Source organism: Ambystoma mexicanum, chromosome 5p, assembly GCF_040938575.1.
Source record: "Ambystoma mexicanum isolate Mex_15411 chromosome 5p, UKY_AmexF1_1, whole genome shotgun sequence".
Lineage (NCBI taxonomy): Eukaryota > Metazoa > Chordata > Amphibia > Caudata > Ambystomatidae > Ambystoma > Ambystoma mexicanum.
The window spans coordinates 71,093,476-71,111,622 of record NC_090930.1 but is presented as its reverse complement, the minus strand read 5'-3'; the positions used below and the strand labels follow the sequence as shown (position 1 = coordinate 71,111,622).

At 48.3% G+C, this 18,147-nt stretch overlaps 1 protein-coding gene across 2 annotated transcripts in view; it reads right to left on the bottom strand.

Annotated features, from left to right (window-relative positions):
- Window positions 1–18,147, bottom strand: part of LOC138480740 (phosphatidylinositol 3,4,5-trisphosphate 5-phosphatase 2-like) — a 767,550-nt gene that overhangs the window by 237,630 nt on the left and 511,773 nt on the right. For both annotated transcript variants that reach the window (XM_069612470.1, XM_069612471.1), the window contains one exon: window positions 1,831–1,969. In XM_069612470.1, coding sequence (XP_069468571.1) covers window positions 1,831–1,969 — 139 coding nt within the window. The remainder of the gene's footprint in view (window positions 1–1,830; window positions 1,970–18,147) is intronic.

The following is an 18,147-nucleotide window of genomic DNA, read 5'->3' as shown; positions in this document are numbered from 1 at the left end:
CAAAATCTACGCCATAATTCAAAATTGGATGGCATTAAACAGCCTCTGCCTCAACGATGAGAAGACAGAGAATCTCATTGTGGGCCCCCAATCCAAAATAAACGCACTTCATCCAGACTACTCTGCCATCAACATAGATGGTACTATGAAACTGGTACTGAAACATGTAAAAACTTTCGGAGTCTACTTGACGCTAACCTTTCAATTACCAAACACATCAGCACCCTCTCATCTTCCAACTCCTACACCGCTAAACATATCGCACTTAGTCGCCAATTCCTGGCCCCCACTAACTGCATTACACTAGCCAGGGCCTTGATCTTATCAAGGCTTCACTATTGTAATGTACTGTTACTTGGTACATCCATCTCGAACCTCAATAAATTACAACTTATACAAAACAAAGCCCTACGAGCCGCCATCAGAATGAGAAAATCTGACCATATTTCCAAAACTAGAAGAGAACACCACTGGTTACCCATCAAAGCTAGAGTCATCTTCAAAACTCTGTGCATCACTTTCAAATGCTTCCATATAAATGCTCCTATCTACGTAAACCATGCGATTGCCAAAAAAGAAATCACCAGATCCCTAAGATCTAACAACCACTCTCTATTAGTATTACCCCGTTACAAAAATACCAGAGCAGGGGGCAGTAGCTTCCAATATCTACCCCCTAAACACTGGAACTCCCTTCCGCTCATCATCAAAAATGAGGAAACCTTCACGGGTTTAAAAAAATTGTTTAAAACGTGGCTATTCAACCTATACCAATAATGACCGCCCTCATACTACCTGTAAATAGTTCTGTACTTGAGTATACCACTTTGTATTCTAAATAACTGTGTTTCTCACTTTTCATACTTTGTTGTTAATATCCTATGATCTGTACCACTACATTGCCTCAAAGTTTACTGTAATTCCACCGTAATGGCCTATTGAATGCATGTTTTATTAAGCTGTCTGTAATCTCGCCGTGATACCTAAGGGTCTTGGCGTGTAACAAATGCAATAAATAAATAAAATAAAAATAAATAGGAGCTAGAATTGACTATTGTGGATACTTTTGCTTGGCATTACTGAATACAAGCTTTCCAGTTTAGGGATCATGGCAGCCAGGTGATCTCCGCATTGGCTTCCTGTCAGAGAGCACCATACATCTAGGCTGCAAGTTACTACACATGAGTACCTTTTTGGCAAGAAACTCCTGTTACCTTGAAATAAAGATTGTGCGTCAAGCAGAATAGACGCGATCTTATATCAAGCAATAGCAATTTACTCACGGTACCGCGTGTGATGCTTGATCGAGCTGGTAAACTCTCCTTTAAATTATCTTGCCCCACGCTTAGGAATGAGCCACCTGAGACCTGAAACACTTGTATATGGGCCGGCTATAAATAAAATATCATATCATATCATACCTCCATTGAAGTTTTAAAAGAAAAGTTGAAAACTTGTGTGGACTCAGTGGTTTAACTGCTTTTATTCATTTGTATTGTTTTACGTAGTTTTTATGCTCTTATTGAATCAACTTTTTTAGCTGGTATCCTTGCTGCCTTCTGCCCATGATCTATATTTTCTTCTTTTCGTTTTATCGTATATACTACCAGGGTCTGTTTTTATCGTGTTTTGATTTGTGTACTCGTTGATAGCACCCGTTTACCTTGAGCTTAAGGTGCTTTACAAATGCATAAAAATCTGTAGTCTTTTTAAGATTAGGTAGAGGAACAATCCCTGATGGAGACACACAACAGCTTCATTCATTGTGAAACTTGCTCTTGCCAGTACTTTGCCATACTGTTAAACGGTGATGCCCCTAGTGGCGGGTACCTGCACCTCCATGTCCAGGCGGTAGTTAAGATCTCCGAACCAGAAGAGATGGTTGAACCTCAAGGAGATATCAAAGACGCTCAGCTTCCGGTCTCCAATCGCCAGCGAACGTAGGATGTCCAGGTAATTTTGGTTCCTCCTGAAACAGGAAGTGTTCTTTAAGGTCACCAGAACAAAAGATCAGAACTTGACAATACGGCAGAATGTTGAGACATACTGTCCAGTCTAGACTACCCTCGGACATATCCCTCTAATGATTTCAGGGAATATAGTTTTCCCAACACTTTTCGATCGGTGGTGCATCACTGCTTCTAGGGAATAAAAAAGTGAGTTCCTACTTTGTGCTGCATAGACCGTGGCATGATAAAGAGGTAATTTTCTTGACTGCCTGCACCCTTTGGGGATAACTGCTCTGAATTCCAACATTACATTGAAGGAAAACACAATTGTCATGGGGAGCAATTTACTAATATATTTACAAGAACAGAAAGACCTTGAATGGGAACATTCCAGCACGAGCAATAGAAGCGGAATTCATTTTCCTGGTTATGTTTCATAGAAGTAATCCTGTCATCGCATCTTATCATGCATAGACGTAATCCTGTCATCACAGCCTATCATGCATAGAAGTAATCCTGTCATCGTAGCCTATCATGCATAGAAGTAAACCTGTCATCACAGCATATCATGCATAGAAGTAATCCAGTCATCGCAGGTTATCATGCATAGAAGTAATCCTGTCATTGCAGCCTATCCTGCATAGTAGTAATCCTATCATCGCAGCCTATCATGCATAGAAGTAATCTTGTCATTGCAGCCTATCATGCATAGAAGTAATCCTGTCATCGCAGCCTATCATGCATAGAAGTAATCCTGCATAGAAGTAATCCTGTCATCGCAGGTTATCATGCATAGAAGTAATCCTGTCATCACAGCCTATCATGCATAGAAGTAATCCTGTCATCGCAGGTTATCATGCATAGAAGTAATCCTGTCATTGCAGCCTATCATGCATAGAAGTAATCCTGTCATCGCAGCCTATCATGCATAGAAGTAATCCTATCATCGCAGCCTATCATGCATAGAAGTAATCCTGTCATCGCAGCCTATCAAGCATAGAAGTAATCCTGACATCGCAGCCTATCATGCATAGAAGTAATCCTGTCATCACAGCCTATCATGCATAGAAGTAATCCTGTCATCGCAGGTTATCATGCATAGAAGTAATCCTGTCATCGCAGCCTATCATGCATAGAAGTAATCCTGTCATCGCAGGTTATCATGCATAGAAGTAATCCTGTCATCGCAGCCTATCATGCATAGAAGTAATCCTGCATAGAAGTAATCCTGTCATCGCAGGTTATCATGCATAGAAGTAATCCTGTCATCACAGCCTATCATGCATAGAAGTAATCCTGTCATCGCAGGTTATCATGCATAGAAGTAATCCTGTCATCGCAGCCTATCATGCATAGAAGTAATCCTGTCATCGCAGCCTATCATGCATAGAAGTAATCCTGACATTGCAGCCTATCATGCATAGAAGTAATCCTGTCATCACAGCCTATCATGCATAGAAGTAATCCTGTCATCGCAGGTTATCATGCATAGAAGTAATCCTGTCATCGCAGCCTATCATGCATAGAAGTAATCCAGTCAGCGCAGGTTATCATGCATAGAAGTAATCCTGTCATCGCAGCCTATCATGCATAGAAGTAATCCTGTCATTGCAGCCTATCATGCATAGAAGTAATCCTGTCATCACAGGTTATCATGCATAGAAGTAATCCTGTCATCGCAACCTATCATGCATAGAAGTAATCCTGTCATCGCAGCCTATCATGCATAGAAGTAATCATGTCATTGCAGGCTATCATGCATAGAAGTAATCCTGTCATCACAGCCTATCATGCATAGAAGTAATCCTGTCATTGCAGCCTATCCTGCATAGTAGTAATCCTATCATCGCAGCCTATCATGCATAGAAGTAATCTTGTCATTGCAGCCTATCATGCATAGAAGTAATCCTGTCATCGCAGCCTATCATGCATAGAAGTAATCCTGTCATCGCAGCCGATCATGCATAGAAGTAATCCTGCATAGAACTAATCCTGTCATCGCAGGTTATCATGCATAGAAGTAATCCTGTCATCGCAGCCTATCCTGCATAGAAGTAATCCTGTCATCACAGCCTATCATGCATAGAAGTAATCCTGTCATCGCAGCCTATCATGCATAGAAGTAATCCTGTCATCACAGCCTATCATGCATAGAAGTAATCCTGTCATCGCAGGTTATCATGCATAGAAGTAATCCTGCCATTGCAGTCTATCATGCATAGAAGTAATCCTGTCATCGCAGGTTATCATGCATAGAAGTAATCCTGTCATCGCAGCCTATCATGCATAGAAGTAATACTGTCATTACAGCCTATCATGCATAGAAGTAATACTGTCATTACAGCCTATCATGCATAGAAGTAGTCCTATCATCGCAGCCTATCATGCATAGAAGTAATCCTGTCATCGCAGCCTATCATGCATAGAAGTAATCCTGTCATCACAGCCTATCATGCATAGAAGTAATCCTGTCATCGCAGCCTATCATGCATAGAAGTAATCCTGTCATCGCAACCTATCATGCATAGAAGTAATCCTGCATAGAAGTAATCCTGTCATCGCAACCTATCATGCATAGAAGTAATCCTGTCATCGCAGCCTATCATGCATAGAAGTAATCATGTCATTGCAGGCTATCATGCATAGAAGTAAACCTGTCATCGCAGACTTTCATGCATAGAAGTAATCTTGTCATCACAGCCTATCATGCAAGAATATAGGCCTCAGATCACTTACTATGTCCCATTTGTCGTAGGGCGACAATTGATACCTACCAGGAGAAACACATTTCCGTAACCATTTCTAAAAGCAGCCAACACTCCCACTTAAAAGCATATGCAGTGATAGAAAACTATGGCCCTCGTGAAGAACAAGACAGGACTGCGTAGTAGAGGTCATGTGATGTTATGATGCCTGCTCAAGACCTATACATTTGACATGATTTGGGGATGAGCAAGGAGAGGACCTGGGACACTTGGAAAGTGGTCCATGGCAGAGATGGGACAGAGGGGGTCAGATGTCTGATGACCAGCAGATGGGCAGCTGACCAGATGAGAAAAGGACCTGCATCTTTACAGCAGATTGGCCACTGACCAGATGAGACAAGGACCTGCATCTTTACAGCAGATGGGCAGCTGACCAGACGAGACAAGGACCTGCATCTTTACAGCAGATGGGCCGCTGACCAGACGAGACAAGGACCTGCATCTTCACAGCAGATGGGCCTCTGACCAGAAGACACAAGGACCTGCATCTTTACAGCAGATGGGCAGCTGACCAGAGGAGACAAGGACCTGCATCTTTACAGCAGATGGGCAGCTGACCAGAGGAAACAAGGACCTGCATCTTTACAGCAGATGGGCAGCTGACCAGAGGAGACAAGGACCTGCATCTTTACAGCAGATGGGCAGCTGACCAGATGAGACAAGGACCTGCATCTTTACAGCAGATGGGCAGCTGACCAGAGGAGACAAGGACCTGCATCTTTACAGCAGATGGGCAGCTGACCAGAGGAAACAAGGACCTGCATCTTTACAGCAGATGGGCAGCTGACCAGAGGAGACAATGACCTGCATCTTTACAGCAGATGGGCAGCTGAACAGATGAGACAAGGACCTGCATCTTTAAAGCAGATGGGCCGCTGACCAGAGGAGACGAGTACCTGCATCTTTACAGCAGGTGGGCCGCTGACCAGATGAGACGAGGACCTGCATCTTTACAGCAGGTGGGCAGCTGACCAGATGAAACAAGGACCTGCATCTTTACAGAAGATGGGCAGCTGACCAGAGGAAACAAGGACCTGCATCTTTACAGCAGATGGGCAGCTGACCAGAGGAGACAAGGACCTGCATCTTTACAGCAGATGGGCAGCTGACCAGATGAGACAAGGACCTGCATCTTTACAGCAGATGGGCCGCTGACCAGATGAGACAAGGACCTGCATCTTTACAGCAGGTGGGCAGCTGACCAGATGAAACAAGGACCTGCATCTTTACAGAAGATGGGCAGCTGACCAGATGAGACAAGGACCTGCATCTTTATTCACTCTGGCATATATTGTAGTCTTTTTGTTTTGATTCTTGTGCATAAAGTTTTGGAGTTGGAATTTCTGCATTCAAACTTTTGAAAGAATACATATATATTTTTTTTTAAACTGGTTTTATTAGCATTTTCTTAATATAACAAACGGGCCCGTTATTGATACAGATTTAACACTTTTCATCAGACCCTTGAACCCAGCCCATTCCACCCTCCATCCCCCCTGCCCCAACTCCACCCCTTCCCCCTATTAGATTGTCAAAACAGAACTTTTACCGCTGGAGCTTCCATATGTCCACTTTTTCTCGGTGCCTGGGAGCTGAAGTAGTTGTTGACATCTTCGTCAGCTTTATTATGTCTGCTGTCCCCCGGGCCATGGGCGGCCCAATACACTTTTAATGCCTCACGTTCCCCGTCACCACCCTTCCCGGAATAAAGTACCCCCTTGTTGTCAATGAGCTTCCCATCCCCATGCCTGTTGCACACCGTACCAATTCGCTTGGAATGTGCCGGAGTCGTTGTTCACTATGGCGGTCAGTTTGTCCACGAGAAACATGTTCTTTAGTTTTTTCAGCCAATCCTCCTTGGAAGGGGTCGCCAGACTCTTCCATTTCTACGCAGGGCCACCCTACCCGCCCTCAACATTGTTTCCCACATTCTTGGGTACCTGTATATTTCCGTTTCCACCGTGGGGAGCCCCAACAGCATGGTCAATGGGTTCAGTGGGGGTAGTTCTTCGGTGACCTCTGCAATCCATCCCCTTACATCCTCCCAAAACTTCTGAACCTTGGGGCAGTGCCACCACATGTGGCCCCTCATTCCCACCTGGCCACATCCCCTCGGGCATATGGGTGACACGCCCGGGAACATCTTAGACAGTTTCAATGGATCCCTATGCCACCCCTCCAGGATTTTAAAATTGTGTTCCATATCTGATGTAAATAAGTTGCCGTGGAATGCTATCTTGAATATCATAGACCATGCGTCCTGTGAAAGGGTTTCCCCTGCCAAGTCATTCCAGAACGTGCGGAATCCCCTCCTCCCCTCTAAGTTGCTGGTGTTCAATATTTTTTACATCTTGGACACCGTCCCCTTCCTTGATGTCGCTGTGTCCAAGAGTTTTTCAAAGGGGGTCAGCTGTCTCCTCAGGTTTTGGCCCCATGACTGATCGCAGAGGATGCCCTTCAGACAAAGGTATTCAAAGACGGAGAGAGATCCCGCCCAAGAGCCTCCCTCATTTCCTCTTACTCGAGGAACTCTCCCTCTTTGAACATTTGCCCCGCCCATTCCATTCCCATGTCCGACCAGGATTGGGCATTCCTGAACCCCCTGCCACCCAGCCTGAGAGGGTGGCCCCAAAGTGAGTACATCGGGGAGGGCCATGAGGTAAGGTGCGCGGTCAGGGGCCCCTCTTTCCATATCGCCCAGAGTACTCCCAAGGTTGGATGGGTTTTTAACCTGTTCGGGATGTACTTGGGTGGGCTCCACAGGAGGTCACGTACTTTAAGAGGGTGGCCGTCTACTGGTCCATATCTTCCAGGTAGGACCAGTAGGTTCCCATCCCCTCCTTCATGTGTTCTAAAAGGGCACGCAATTGAGCGGCCCGATAATTGAGAAGAAAATTTGGTAACCCAAACCCCCCCTCCTCCCTAGGTAGTGTCAGGGTAACCCTCCCAATCCTCAGGGTTCTCCCCTGCCACATGAACTTTCGCACTGCTTTCTGTAGATCCCTAAAGGTTTGGTCGGGGACTTTTGATGGGAGAGCTGTAAAAAGGTACAGCAGTCTCGGCAGGATATTCATTTTTACCGCTGTCAAGCGACCATACCAGGACAAGATCATCCCACCCCATCTCCTCAGGTCAGATGTAATCCCTGCCATTATGGGGTCATAATTAGTTGGGGCTAGCTTTGAAAGGTCTCTGGCAAGGAGAATGCCCAGGTAGCGAATGGAGTCCCTCCCCACTGCAATCCCCTCATACCTGTCCAGGGGGTCCAGCCTCGGGTCCCGGGCCCTCATGGGAAGTAGTACTGACTTTGACGTGTTAATTTTTAACCACGAAAATTGCCCAAAAGCTGTCATCAAGGACAGGAAAGGAGGGAGCAAGGAGCCAGGCTCCATCAGGTATGCCAGGATGTCATCTGCGAATAGGGAGAGCTTAAACTCCACCTCGCCTCTTACAATCCCTTTGATTTCCGGGTTGGCTCGCAGCGCTATCGCAAGGGGCTCCACCTTGAGGACATATAACAAGAGTGGGCAGCCCTGCCTTGTCCCCCGCGAGAGGGAGAAAGAGCCTGATAGCACTCCATTCACTTGCACCCTCGCCGTCGGAGCTCTATATAACGCGGACACCCAGTTCCTAATGTGTGCCCTGAAACCCATTTTGTGGAGGAGGAGTTCCATATATCTCCACTCGACCCTGTCAAAAGCTTTCTCAGAGTCCAATGAAAGCAGGCTCACCTCGAGGTCTGATTCTTGGGCGTAATGGACCAGGTCTATCATCTTTCGGGTATTGTCCGAGCCCTGTCTTCCCCTTATGAAGCCCACCTGATCCCCGTGGACCAGCCTTGGCGTTATCTCCTCCATTCGTCTCCCCACCACCTTGGCCAGGATCTTGACGCCTATATTAAGAAGTGATATTGGGCGGTAAGAGAAGCACTCTGTCAGGCCTTTTCCCTCCTTGGGCAACACCACTATTATGGCCCCCATCATGGACTCTGGCAGGATTCCACCTTCCAACCCCGCATTGAACACCTTCACTAGATATGGAGCCAGGGTGGAGCAAAACCTTTTATAAAAGAACACAGAGAAGCCGTCCTCACCAGGGGACGTCCCCGCTTTCATCCCACTAATAACTTGCTCCACCTCGTCCTCTGTCACTGGTCCCTCCATACCCTCTGCCATTTCCCTTGTCAGAGCCGGGACTTGGATGGAGTTTAAAAACCTCTCAATCTGGGTGTCGTCCCCCTCGTATTCAGATGAGTATAACCTTTCGTAGTATCGACGGAAGGCCTCTCCTATGTGCGGAGTATCATGACCCATCGACCCCCGTTCATTCCTCACCGCCTTCACCATCCTACTTCTCTGGACCTCCCTCAGCTTCCAGGCCAAAATCCTATCCGCTCTATCCCCCTTCTCGTATTATTTTTGCTTTACCAGCTGTAGGCTCCTCTCAGTCTTGTGCAGCAGGAGGTCCCTCAGCTGGAGCCTGTAGTCGTCCAGTATGGCCACCCGATCCCACTCCAGGGGCTCATCCGGGGGGCGCCCGGTTGGAGTTGGGCTATTTGTTCTCTCAGGGACCTCTCCTGGGCTTCCCTCACCCTATTTTGCTGGGCTCCCATTTTGATGAGGACTCCTCGCATGGTCACCTTAAAGGCGTCCCACAGTATGTGCGTGCCCACCTCCCCATTGTCGATTAGCTCGAAATATTCAGTTATGGCCTCCAAAGACTCCTGTGCCAGGACCTCATCTTTCAACAGGGAGTCATTGCATTTCCAATACCCTCTATGGTCTCCCCGCCACCCCCCCACCATGTCATGGTCAGACCAGGGAACAGGGTCGACCCTGTAACCAGAAACATGTGGGTGCAGGAGCTCATCAACTAGGATGTAATCTATACAAGAGTACGATGCATGGATTGCGGAGTGAAATGTGAATGAGGGAACCCCAGACCTAGGGCTCGGAATTGTGTCCGCCAGGTTCAGTTCCGCGTTAACCTTCTGGAAAATTCGTGCCATGGCTTTGTCAGCAGCCCTAGTGGTCTGGGGTCCCAAGCATTTCCTGTCAGTGGCTGGGTCAAGGATCATGTTAAAATCCCCCCCACCACCACCACCGTGCCTTGAACAAATAGTTTCAGCCTGTCCCTCATTTCCTCCCAGAATTGTGCTTGGCCTTCGTTTGGGCTATACACCACCGCAAGAGTTAGAGGGGAGCTCTGTAGGGAACCCCTCACTAGCAAGTATCGGCCCTCCGGATCTCACATAATGGCCTCCTTGTCAAACGCTGTGTCCCTTGCCAATAATATGGCCACCCCCCTTTTTTTGTCTTGTGTGATGCGCAGAATCCCTCTCCAATTCCTCCCCCCGGCATCCTTGGTTCCCTCCCCTGAGCCCAGTGTGTCTATTGTAGGAAGAGTAAGTCCAGTTTGGCCCTCCTGAATTCCCTACAGACCAGGGACCTCTTGGTAGGGGTGTCCAGACCCCGCACATTAAGGGTGCCCACTCCCAGGGCAGGCAGACTGTCAGCCATTATCTAGGTTCCCTTTACTCTCGTTCAGAAACCTCACAGCACCACTCCAAGCCAGCTCTGTTTGTCTTTTACTATGCTCCCACTTTCCCCCACTAACTCCCCCCCGGGTGGGCCTTAAACCTTTCCCGAACTGCCCCCTGTATGCCCCCCCAGGTTTAACAAACCCAACTTTCCCCATTCCCCCGCCCCCCTCCCCAGCATCCAGCCAAATAGTTCAACTATTGCTGGCACTGGTCCGGCCTGCCCTCCTCTGCTAGGCTGTCATGTAAATTATCTCCTCTTTGAGCCCCCCCTTCCGTTGCACCCTCAGAATTCTGCCTATACTTGCTGTTCAAGGGGACCTTGTTTGCGGCTAGGCCCCATGTTCTTCATCTCCCGCTCCCCTGTAGGTCGGGTTAGTCCGCACCTCATCCATCAGGGTCGATTCACTCTCTGTCCTTCGTCGATGATGGCGTGTTCAGTTTCTTGAATTTCCTTGAGCTTGTTTTCCTCCTCCGGGGGATCGGGACTGTTACATAGTCTTGGATGGCTCCCCTTATATCCTCCTCCGTGATCAGGGTCGTCCGTTGACCCATATACTCAAAAGCAAGGGAAAAGGGATAACCCCATCTGTAGCGCACTCCCTTCTCCTTTAGCAGCTGCGTCAGGGGGCGGCACATTCTGCGTTTGGCCAGTGTGTACGAAGAGAGATCCTGGAAAATTGACACCTGAAAGTTGTATGTGATCTCCCGAGCCTTCCTGGCCTCCTCCAGCACCTTCGCCTTTTCCGTGTAGTAGTGGAACCAGACCAATATAGACCGGGGGCCTCCAGCCCTGCTCCCCGCTCTGTGCACCCGATCGAACGTTGGTTCTGTTGTCATCTCATCCGCAAAAAGGAGGGTGATGATTTCTCTCACCACTCGGACTAAATCTCTCTCAGTCTCTCCCTCCATTTCTGAGACCCCAACAAAACTGAGGTTGTTCCTCCTTTCCCTGTTTTCGAAATCATCCATCTGTCTGGCCCTTTCTTCATCCCTCTTCTCCAGAGTCGATAGCCTCATGCTTATTTGCATCTCTTGGGTCACTGACGACGACTGGTTGGTCTCTAGCTGGAGCAGCCTGTCCTGAACCTTATCCACCCTTTGATCAATTTTTTCCAGTTTTTGGGCAATGTCCAATCTCATGTCCCTAATTTCAGGACTGAGGCGAAGCCCTTTTCCATTGCAGAGGTGGGCAACAATGGGGTCTCTGAGTGTGGCATTCCGCTATCTCGGCCCCGGCTGCTGTCTTCGCTTCTTGCCTCCAGGTATCGGTATTCTTGAAGGGTTTTCCATCAGCTCATTTGTTCGTCCCCCACGCCCAGCCGCCGGATCCGCCGCCGTCCAAGGGGGGGTCAGGGTGACACCCCTGGGCTCCGTTATCTGCTCCCCAGACAGATCCGGACAAGGGAAAGCGGGATGGGGAACCGGATTGGAGGTGTGATCCCTTTTCTCACTGTCTTGTCCACCTCGGGTGGGCTCCCCTTGGGCGGGCACATGCCCCACCAACCTCGGGCAGGGGCCTCGCACCCTGTCCGTTCTCCCCTTGTCTATCTGAGAGCTCCTTTGGGTTCCCAAGGGATGGTGATGTGGTCAGTGAGGTCCATGTGGACAGTATCTCGGGGCGTTCGATCGGGGGAAGAGGGGACCCGCGGTCCTGCCCCCCAGTATTTTCCAGGTGAAAAAACTCTCACCATGATTGCTGATAGGCGGGCACACGCCCTGGGCGCGGGCCCAGGGGCCACCACCTGTGTGGGGTCTGGGCGAGGGGACCTCGTTCCTCCACTCCGTGTCCTCCATCGAATTGCGCTTCACTCGGTCCACCCAGTGTCCCACAGGGGGATTGGGCTGCTGCCTTGTTTACAGGGGGGCCCGTGGATCAGCCACCTCTGTTCAGTTCAGAGCATAAAAAGTCCCGGGCGTCCTCTGATGTGGGCGCACTGGTGTAGGGGTTGATAGCTGATCCTCCACCCCTTACGGGACAAGAGAGGCCCAATGCGCCCGCGGGCCCAGGCCCTCGGGGCCTCTGTTCTTTAATCCTGCTTAAAGTCTGTCAGTTGGGGCCCTGGTGCTCCTGCCGCTTGTCTTATAGTCCATGCACAGGGGTTGGGCGTCCTCGCCACCGTCAGGCCTGGGCCTCGGGAGCGGCCTTCCTCTGCAGGGCGAGGGGCTCTCACCTCACTCCTCCGTTGCCCCCCAGCGTTGTGGGCCCCGGCGACTGGTCACTCCAGTGGATCACCCGCCTCAACAGGACGGGGCCTGGGGGGGGGGATGGCCCCGCTGGTGGGTCTTCCCACCCGCGGCGTCCCGTGGCTCCCCTCGTTGCGTCGCATCCGCTCTAGTCTCACCCGGCTCCCCTCTCCAGATGGCGGGTCCCATATACCGTCCCCCAGGGATCCTCAGACGTCGCTCTTTCGACCAGTGGGGGCCCGGGGGTTCACTGCCTCTTCGGGCTACAGCTATCCCAGTGCGGGGTCTCCAGGGGGGGCTCAATCCCTCGTTTCAGCCCAGCTTCGGCTGGAGCTCGGAACTCAGGCTGCCATAGTATAATATTTTTAATGTTGACATTTTGCTAGGGGTAGGGGTTCAGAGGGGCCATGTTTTTTCAGGCTGGCCTTTTAACTGTTCATTCGTTTTGAGGCCTTGTACTAAGTTGTGGTACAACTTTGGGGACAGCGCTTATCAACGCCTTTGCCTGACCCCCCTGCACCCTTGTACTTTGTCTCATAAAAAAATATGGCGGATGAGAGGGGGTTTCAGCGGGAGTATTGTAATTAATTAGGGCCGGAAAATTACTCAACATTAGTGATTATCTGCATAGACCAAATTAATAAGTACACTGAGAGATTGAAACCTCCTACAAAGTGCAAGTGTTCGGAGGATATTTTCCTGTGTGTGGACACCCTGGATCTTTGTGAAATTGGACTGGGGCTAGACACTGGATTCCATACTCCAGGCCCTCTTAGCATAGACCGAGCCCTGGTTCTCTCGAAGCTGGACTACTGTAACAGTCTCTATCTTAATCTGCCTGTCTCCACTCTCCGCCCTCTGCAACTCATCCAGAACAGAACTGCGAGACTTGTCCTTGGCCTCAAACCCAGGGACCGTATCTCTCCAGCACTGAAACCTCCTACAAAGTGCAAGTGTTCGGAGGATACTTTCCTGTGTGTGGACACCCTGGATCTTTGTGAAATTGGACTGGGGCTAGACACTGGATTCCATACTCTAGGCCCTCTTAGCATAGACAGTTCACTCAATTTTAGTTGACCTACCATCCCGACACTTTTCCATTAAGCAATCTTCCTAGTTTTGCTTCTTTAGTTATTCCCCTAAGCCGTTTAGGTGTTTGCTCCCCTTTGGCCTGACCCTTGAAGACGTACATGGGAAACGCGTAGTTTAGGCCAACTCAGTCCAGGCATGCCACCCTATGCATGACCAGGAGTTGGGAAGAGGGTCAGAACTAACCCTCAAACATTAGAGGGCACCCACCTATACCTCGCTATGTAGCGTCCAGCAGGGTAAAACTACCTATGCTTAAAGTGACCACTTTTGTCAGATACTCCACTTTGACATATATGACTTCTCTGTTTACGTTACAGTCCTTTGACGTCATAACACATCGAAATCAGCGTGGGTTCTCACAAGAAAAACATTTGCAATTGTTGTGTTGCCGGATGCACATTGAACTGGTTTAAGCAATATGTCTATCTCGGGGTTGAATTCACAGGAAACATACACCGGGCACGTCATTAAGATGTCGCGGCAACACAAATGGCGTAAGTAAATGATGAGATACTGAATTATTGGCACGATCTGGGAGGTCTCACCATGTATCGAATTCTATCTATTTACCGTCGTGCAAAAGGATTTTATGGTTCTGAGGTCTGGAGGCACATGAGTGCCCTGTCCTATAAAAAGAGAAACATGTTTGGAGTTTCAAAGGGTGCTCCCACTTTTGACCTCTCTGGACTGCTTACATATATATGATCATTTGCCAGTAAATTAGGCATTTGAGAAAAAAGCTTTTTTGCGAGGTATCTTAAATGGGGATTTTTGAATAAGTTGTTTGCAGACATACCTAAAAAACGAACAAAGCAATATTTTGCTACAGAGCTATAACCGGCATCAGACAGTGATGTAATTGGTTTGAAAAACCGCAAACTAGAGGTATGCCTTTTAATCTTATGGCATATGGATCCCCGATAGGCTCTACTCTATCTCAATCTTTACCTCTGGTGTCCCCCAGTGGCCTATACTCTCCCCCTGGATGTTCAATCAATACCAGGCACTTCTTGCACACCGCATTGCCGCTCTATGCCCCAACATTCAGTGCTATGCGGACGACACTCATCTCATGTTCAGGCTCCCTTCCGCCCCCTCTTCTCCTTCTCTTTTCTCTGACTGTCTGTCCGCTATCCAGGAGTGGTGTGCTGCCAACGATCTCTGCCTTAATGCCAGTAAGACTGAGATTCTCCTCATCGGCACACCTGCTCCATCTTTTCCTGTTGGCCTCTCTTGGCCCTCCTCCTTCTCCCACCTGTGAGGCTAAAAACCTCAGGGTCACCTTCGACTCCACTCTCTCCTTCTCTCCTCACAACTGTGACATCTCTAAGAAGTTACACTACCAGCTGCACCTCCTCAGAGGTATTCTTCCTTTCCTCTCTTTCCCCCAGAAGCTCACTGTCTCCAGAGCTCTGGTTCTCTCTAGGCTGGACTACTGCAGCAGCCTCTTTCTAAATCTGGCTACTTTTACCCTCCGCCCTCTGCAGCTCATCCAGAACAGGACTGCGAGACTTGTCCTTGGCCTCAAGTCCAGGGATCGTATCTCTCCAGGACTGAAATCCCTGCACTGGCTCCCAGTGGCTGCGAGGATTAAGTGCAAGACCCTCTGCATCGTTCACAAGGTCTCTGGGGCCGGATCTGCGTGAAATGACCTTCCTTTCCCCCATTTGTTCGCAAATATAGATATATATATGGGGGAGACCCCCACAACCCCCTACCCTATTCCTATACATTTCCTGTTACCTTTACCCCCACATATATTTATGCAAACAAATGGGGGTCGGACATTTGGTGCTCAGACCTTTTAACCTTGGTCATTTTGGCCTAACCCTCTGGGTACTGGGGCCTCACTACCTCCAACTCTCTCTTCCTAAATATCTTCCTTCTCGAACTCTTCGCTCATCCACCTCCAACTCCCTCAGGTTCAGTCACTTCTCCAAGCAACACGTTGGTGGTAGATCTCTCTTTTGGTTGGGCCCCCCCTCTGGAACAGCCTCCCTGCTTCCCTGAAACTTGAGGAGAACCATCTCCGGTTCCGGAAGCACCTCAAGACCTTCCTCTTTGCTTCTGCTTTCTCTCCTCCTCTCCCCTGCTGAACTCTTGACTGAACTTGCACTGGTCACCTGGATACCCTCTGATCTCTGGCCCAGGTCCCCTCCCCCACCAGTTGCACACCTGCACTGCCTCCCAGGCAACACCTGCACTTGCGGTCTGTTTCTGTATCCTTACAGTCCCCTCCAGTTCATGACACTTGAGGTCTGCACTTACTGCTGCACTTGCCACTAGCTGCCTGCACTTTTCCCTACTGTTTTTATTTATTTATTTCTATTTTTTTTACTGTTGATCCTATGTATTGCACTGCTCCCTCCCCCCGTACTTTCCCTTTCCCCCGTCACCAGCACTTGCGCGATCTCAATGTCACCTAGCCTAATAAGATCGTCATCTGTCTTCCCTCTGTCCCCCCTCTGTTGCCTCGTCGCGCCTTGAAACACTTGTGTATAGGTGCTTTATAAATTTCATATCACATCAAATCATATCATAATGGGGGAAACTGGCCAAATAAGGAAGTCCCACTGTCGCTCGCAGAAAGTACTTAATTCCCATTCTCAAGGGAATTAATGTTAAACGGAGGGGCGTGTGCCCCATCCCAAATAAATCAATGGCTCGCGCATTATATGTTTCCATGGAGAAGTGTCTGCAAATTAAAATGTTTTATAGGAATACAAGCGCTGCACTTGGATTGGCTCTGCTATCCTGAAATAGTTCTTTTTTCTATTTACTGTATGACATTTGATTGCCCGGATGTAGCGGATCCTATGTATTGTGTCGGGAAGGCCCTAACTTGTAAGAGCATTATCTGCTGATTAGAATGGATATCCTTCTATATGGTTACATTGATGTCATATGCAGATGTGGTGATTGCATGTGTACAAGGTACATGGCAATGTTCCAAAATAAACTTATTTGATCGATTGATTGATGTCATGACAGGACGTATGGCGACTGGCAGTCTGCTATTGAGAACATTTTGCAATATGAAGGCATAAACCAGCCCCCCAGCAAAGTCAGGACTGGTAGAGAATAAAGGTGAAATAATGCATACAAAAAAAGAATGCCAACAAGCAGATAATGCATGGACCTTCCAATACAGACTCCACCAAGAAAGGAGCTCTGCTGAGGGTGAGTGGGCACTTAGCATGCTCTATTCCATCTCAGAACCCCGTGTGTTAAGGCTGGAAGGGTAGCACTGGGAGGTATATGGAAACAGCCACGTCTGAGATCTCTGGGACATATAAGGCATGTGTCTACGTCTCTTGCTATCTTTAATTGGAGGACTGGATTTTTGATATGAGAAGGTATAAAGATAATCAACCAAACTAAAATGAGGAACCCCCAAAAAGCTTTACATAGAGAGTTCTCTTGCCTGCCTGTCTTGGACTGGACTACACTTTGAAAAGGAGGGTGTTCATGAGAAAGGGAGATACCCCTGAACTGGGTGCCCTCCTCCAGACCAGCTGCACCCAGTCATATTCATCATCTCAGCCTTTACTGCATGCTCCATCACTCATTGCCTTTGGACCCTGACCAGGCTCTTTCCCCAGGTGACTCAGGTATGACCCGATGAGGCTGCTCAAGGGGCTGAAAGCAAGCACTGCAACTTTACTAGGGCTGTCAAGTGTCCCAACGAGTTCTAGTTCCACATGGGGAGCACAGGCCCATGGGGATCTAGGAATCCTCTGGTCTCTCTGACCTCGATGCGTTTCTGTCTGGAGAAAGCTTAGCAAAGCCTTCTTCAGGTCCTCCGCAAATGTATACAGTTCTCCAACATTTTCCACGCCTTATCTTTGGTGTCGCAGCATCAGAAAAAGAAGCAAACGGACCGTCACAGAAAAATAAGTGACAAGTTGTACATCTATACATTGCTCACATCTGGGGATTCTGCGCCTTGATGCGCCTCTGACCTATTGTTCAGTTTCACATCAATGCCATTATTTCACTGTAGTATGAAACTGCTCTTGCAATTATTCCTCTTGCAGCTTCTATCTTGAATAGTATATTTGTACGAAGCTCTGTTACAATTTCTTTACAAAATGGTTGACATGTGTATTCAGAGTTTAAATTGGTTTAGTATTTGGTTCTCTTGGTTTCTTGCTTAATTGTCAGAACCTTAACAAACCTGCCCAATGTTGGACCTATTACCATGTGAAGATGAGTGTTTGCAGGATTGCTAGAGTGGTTAAGTCACCGGCTACTGAATGTCTCCCAACGTCAAGTCAACTTCCAATTGCAGTATGGCTGACTCAGCCTTTCATCATTTCAGTGCCAATTCATGTTGTAAAACGTATACATACATCTTATCACAAGCTTCAAATGAAGGTGTCCTATGGGGTACACGGAAATTATCTCCCCACTAAATAAGACCAATATGAACATGGGAAAGCAGAATCCTGTATCCTACAACATTTCCCATACTCAAAACTCAGGAGACGTAGATTCAAGAAAATAATTACCAGGTTAGCTCCTTCTTGCTGGGATGTTTACCCCAAAACAGAATCCCAGTCCAAGTCATTGGAAACTGTTCGGTGGCGGGAGATTGACAGAAGAATGATGTAAG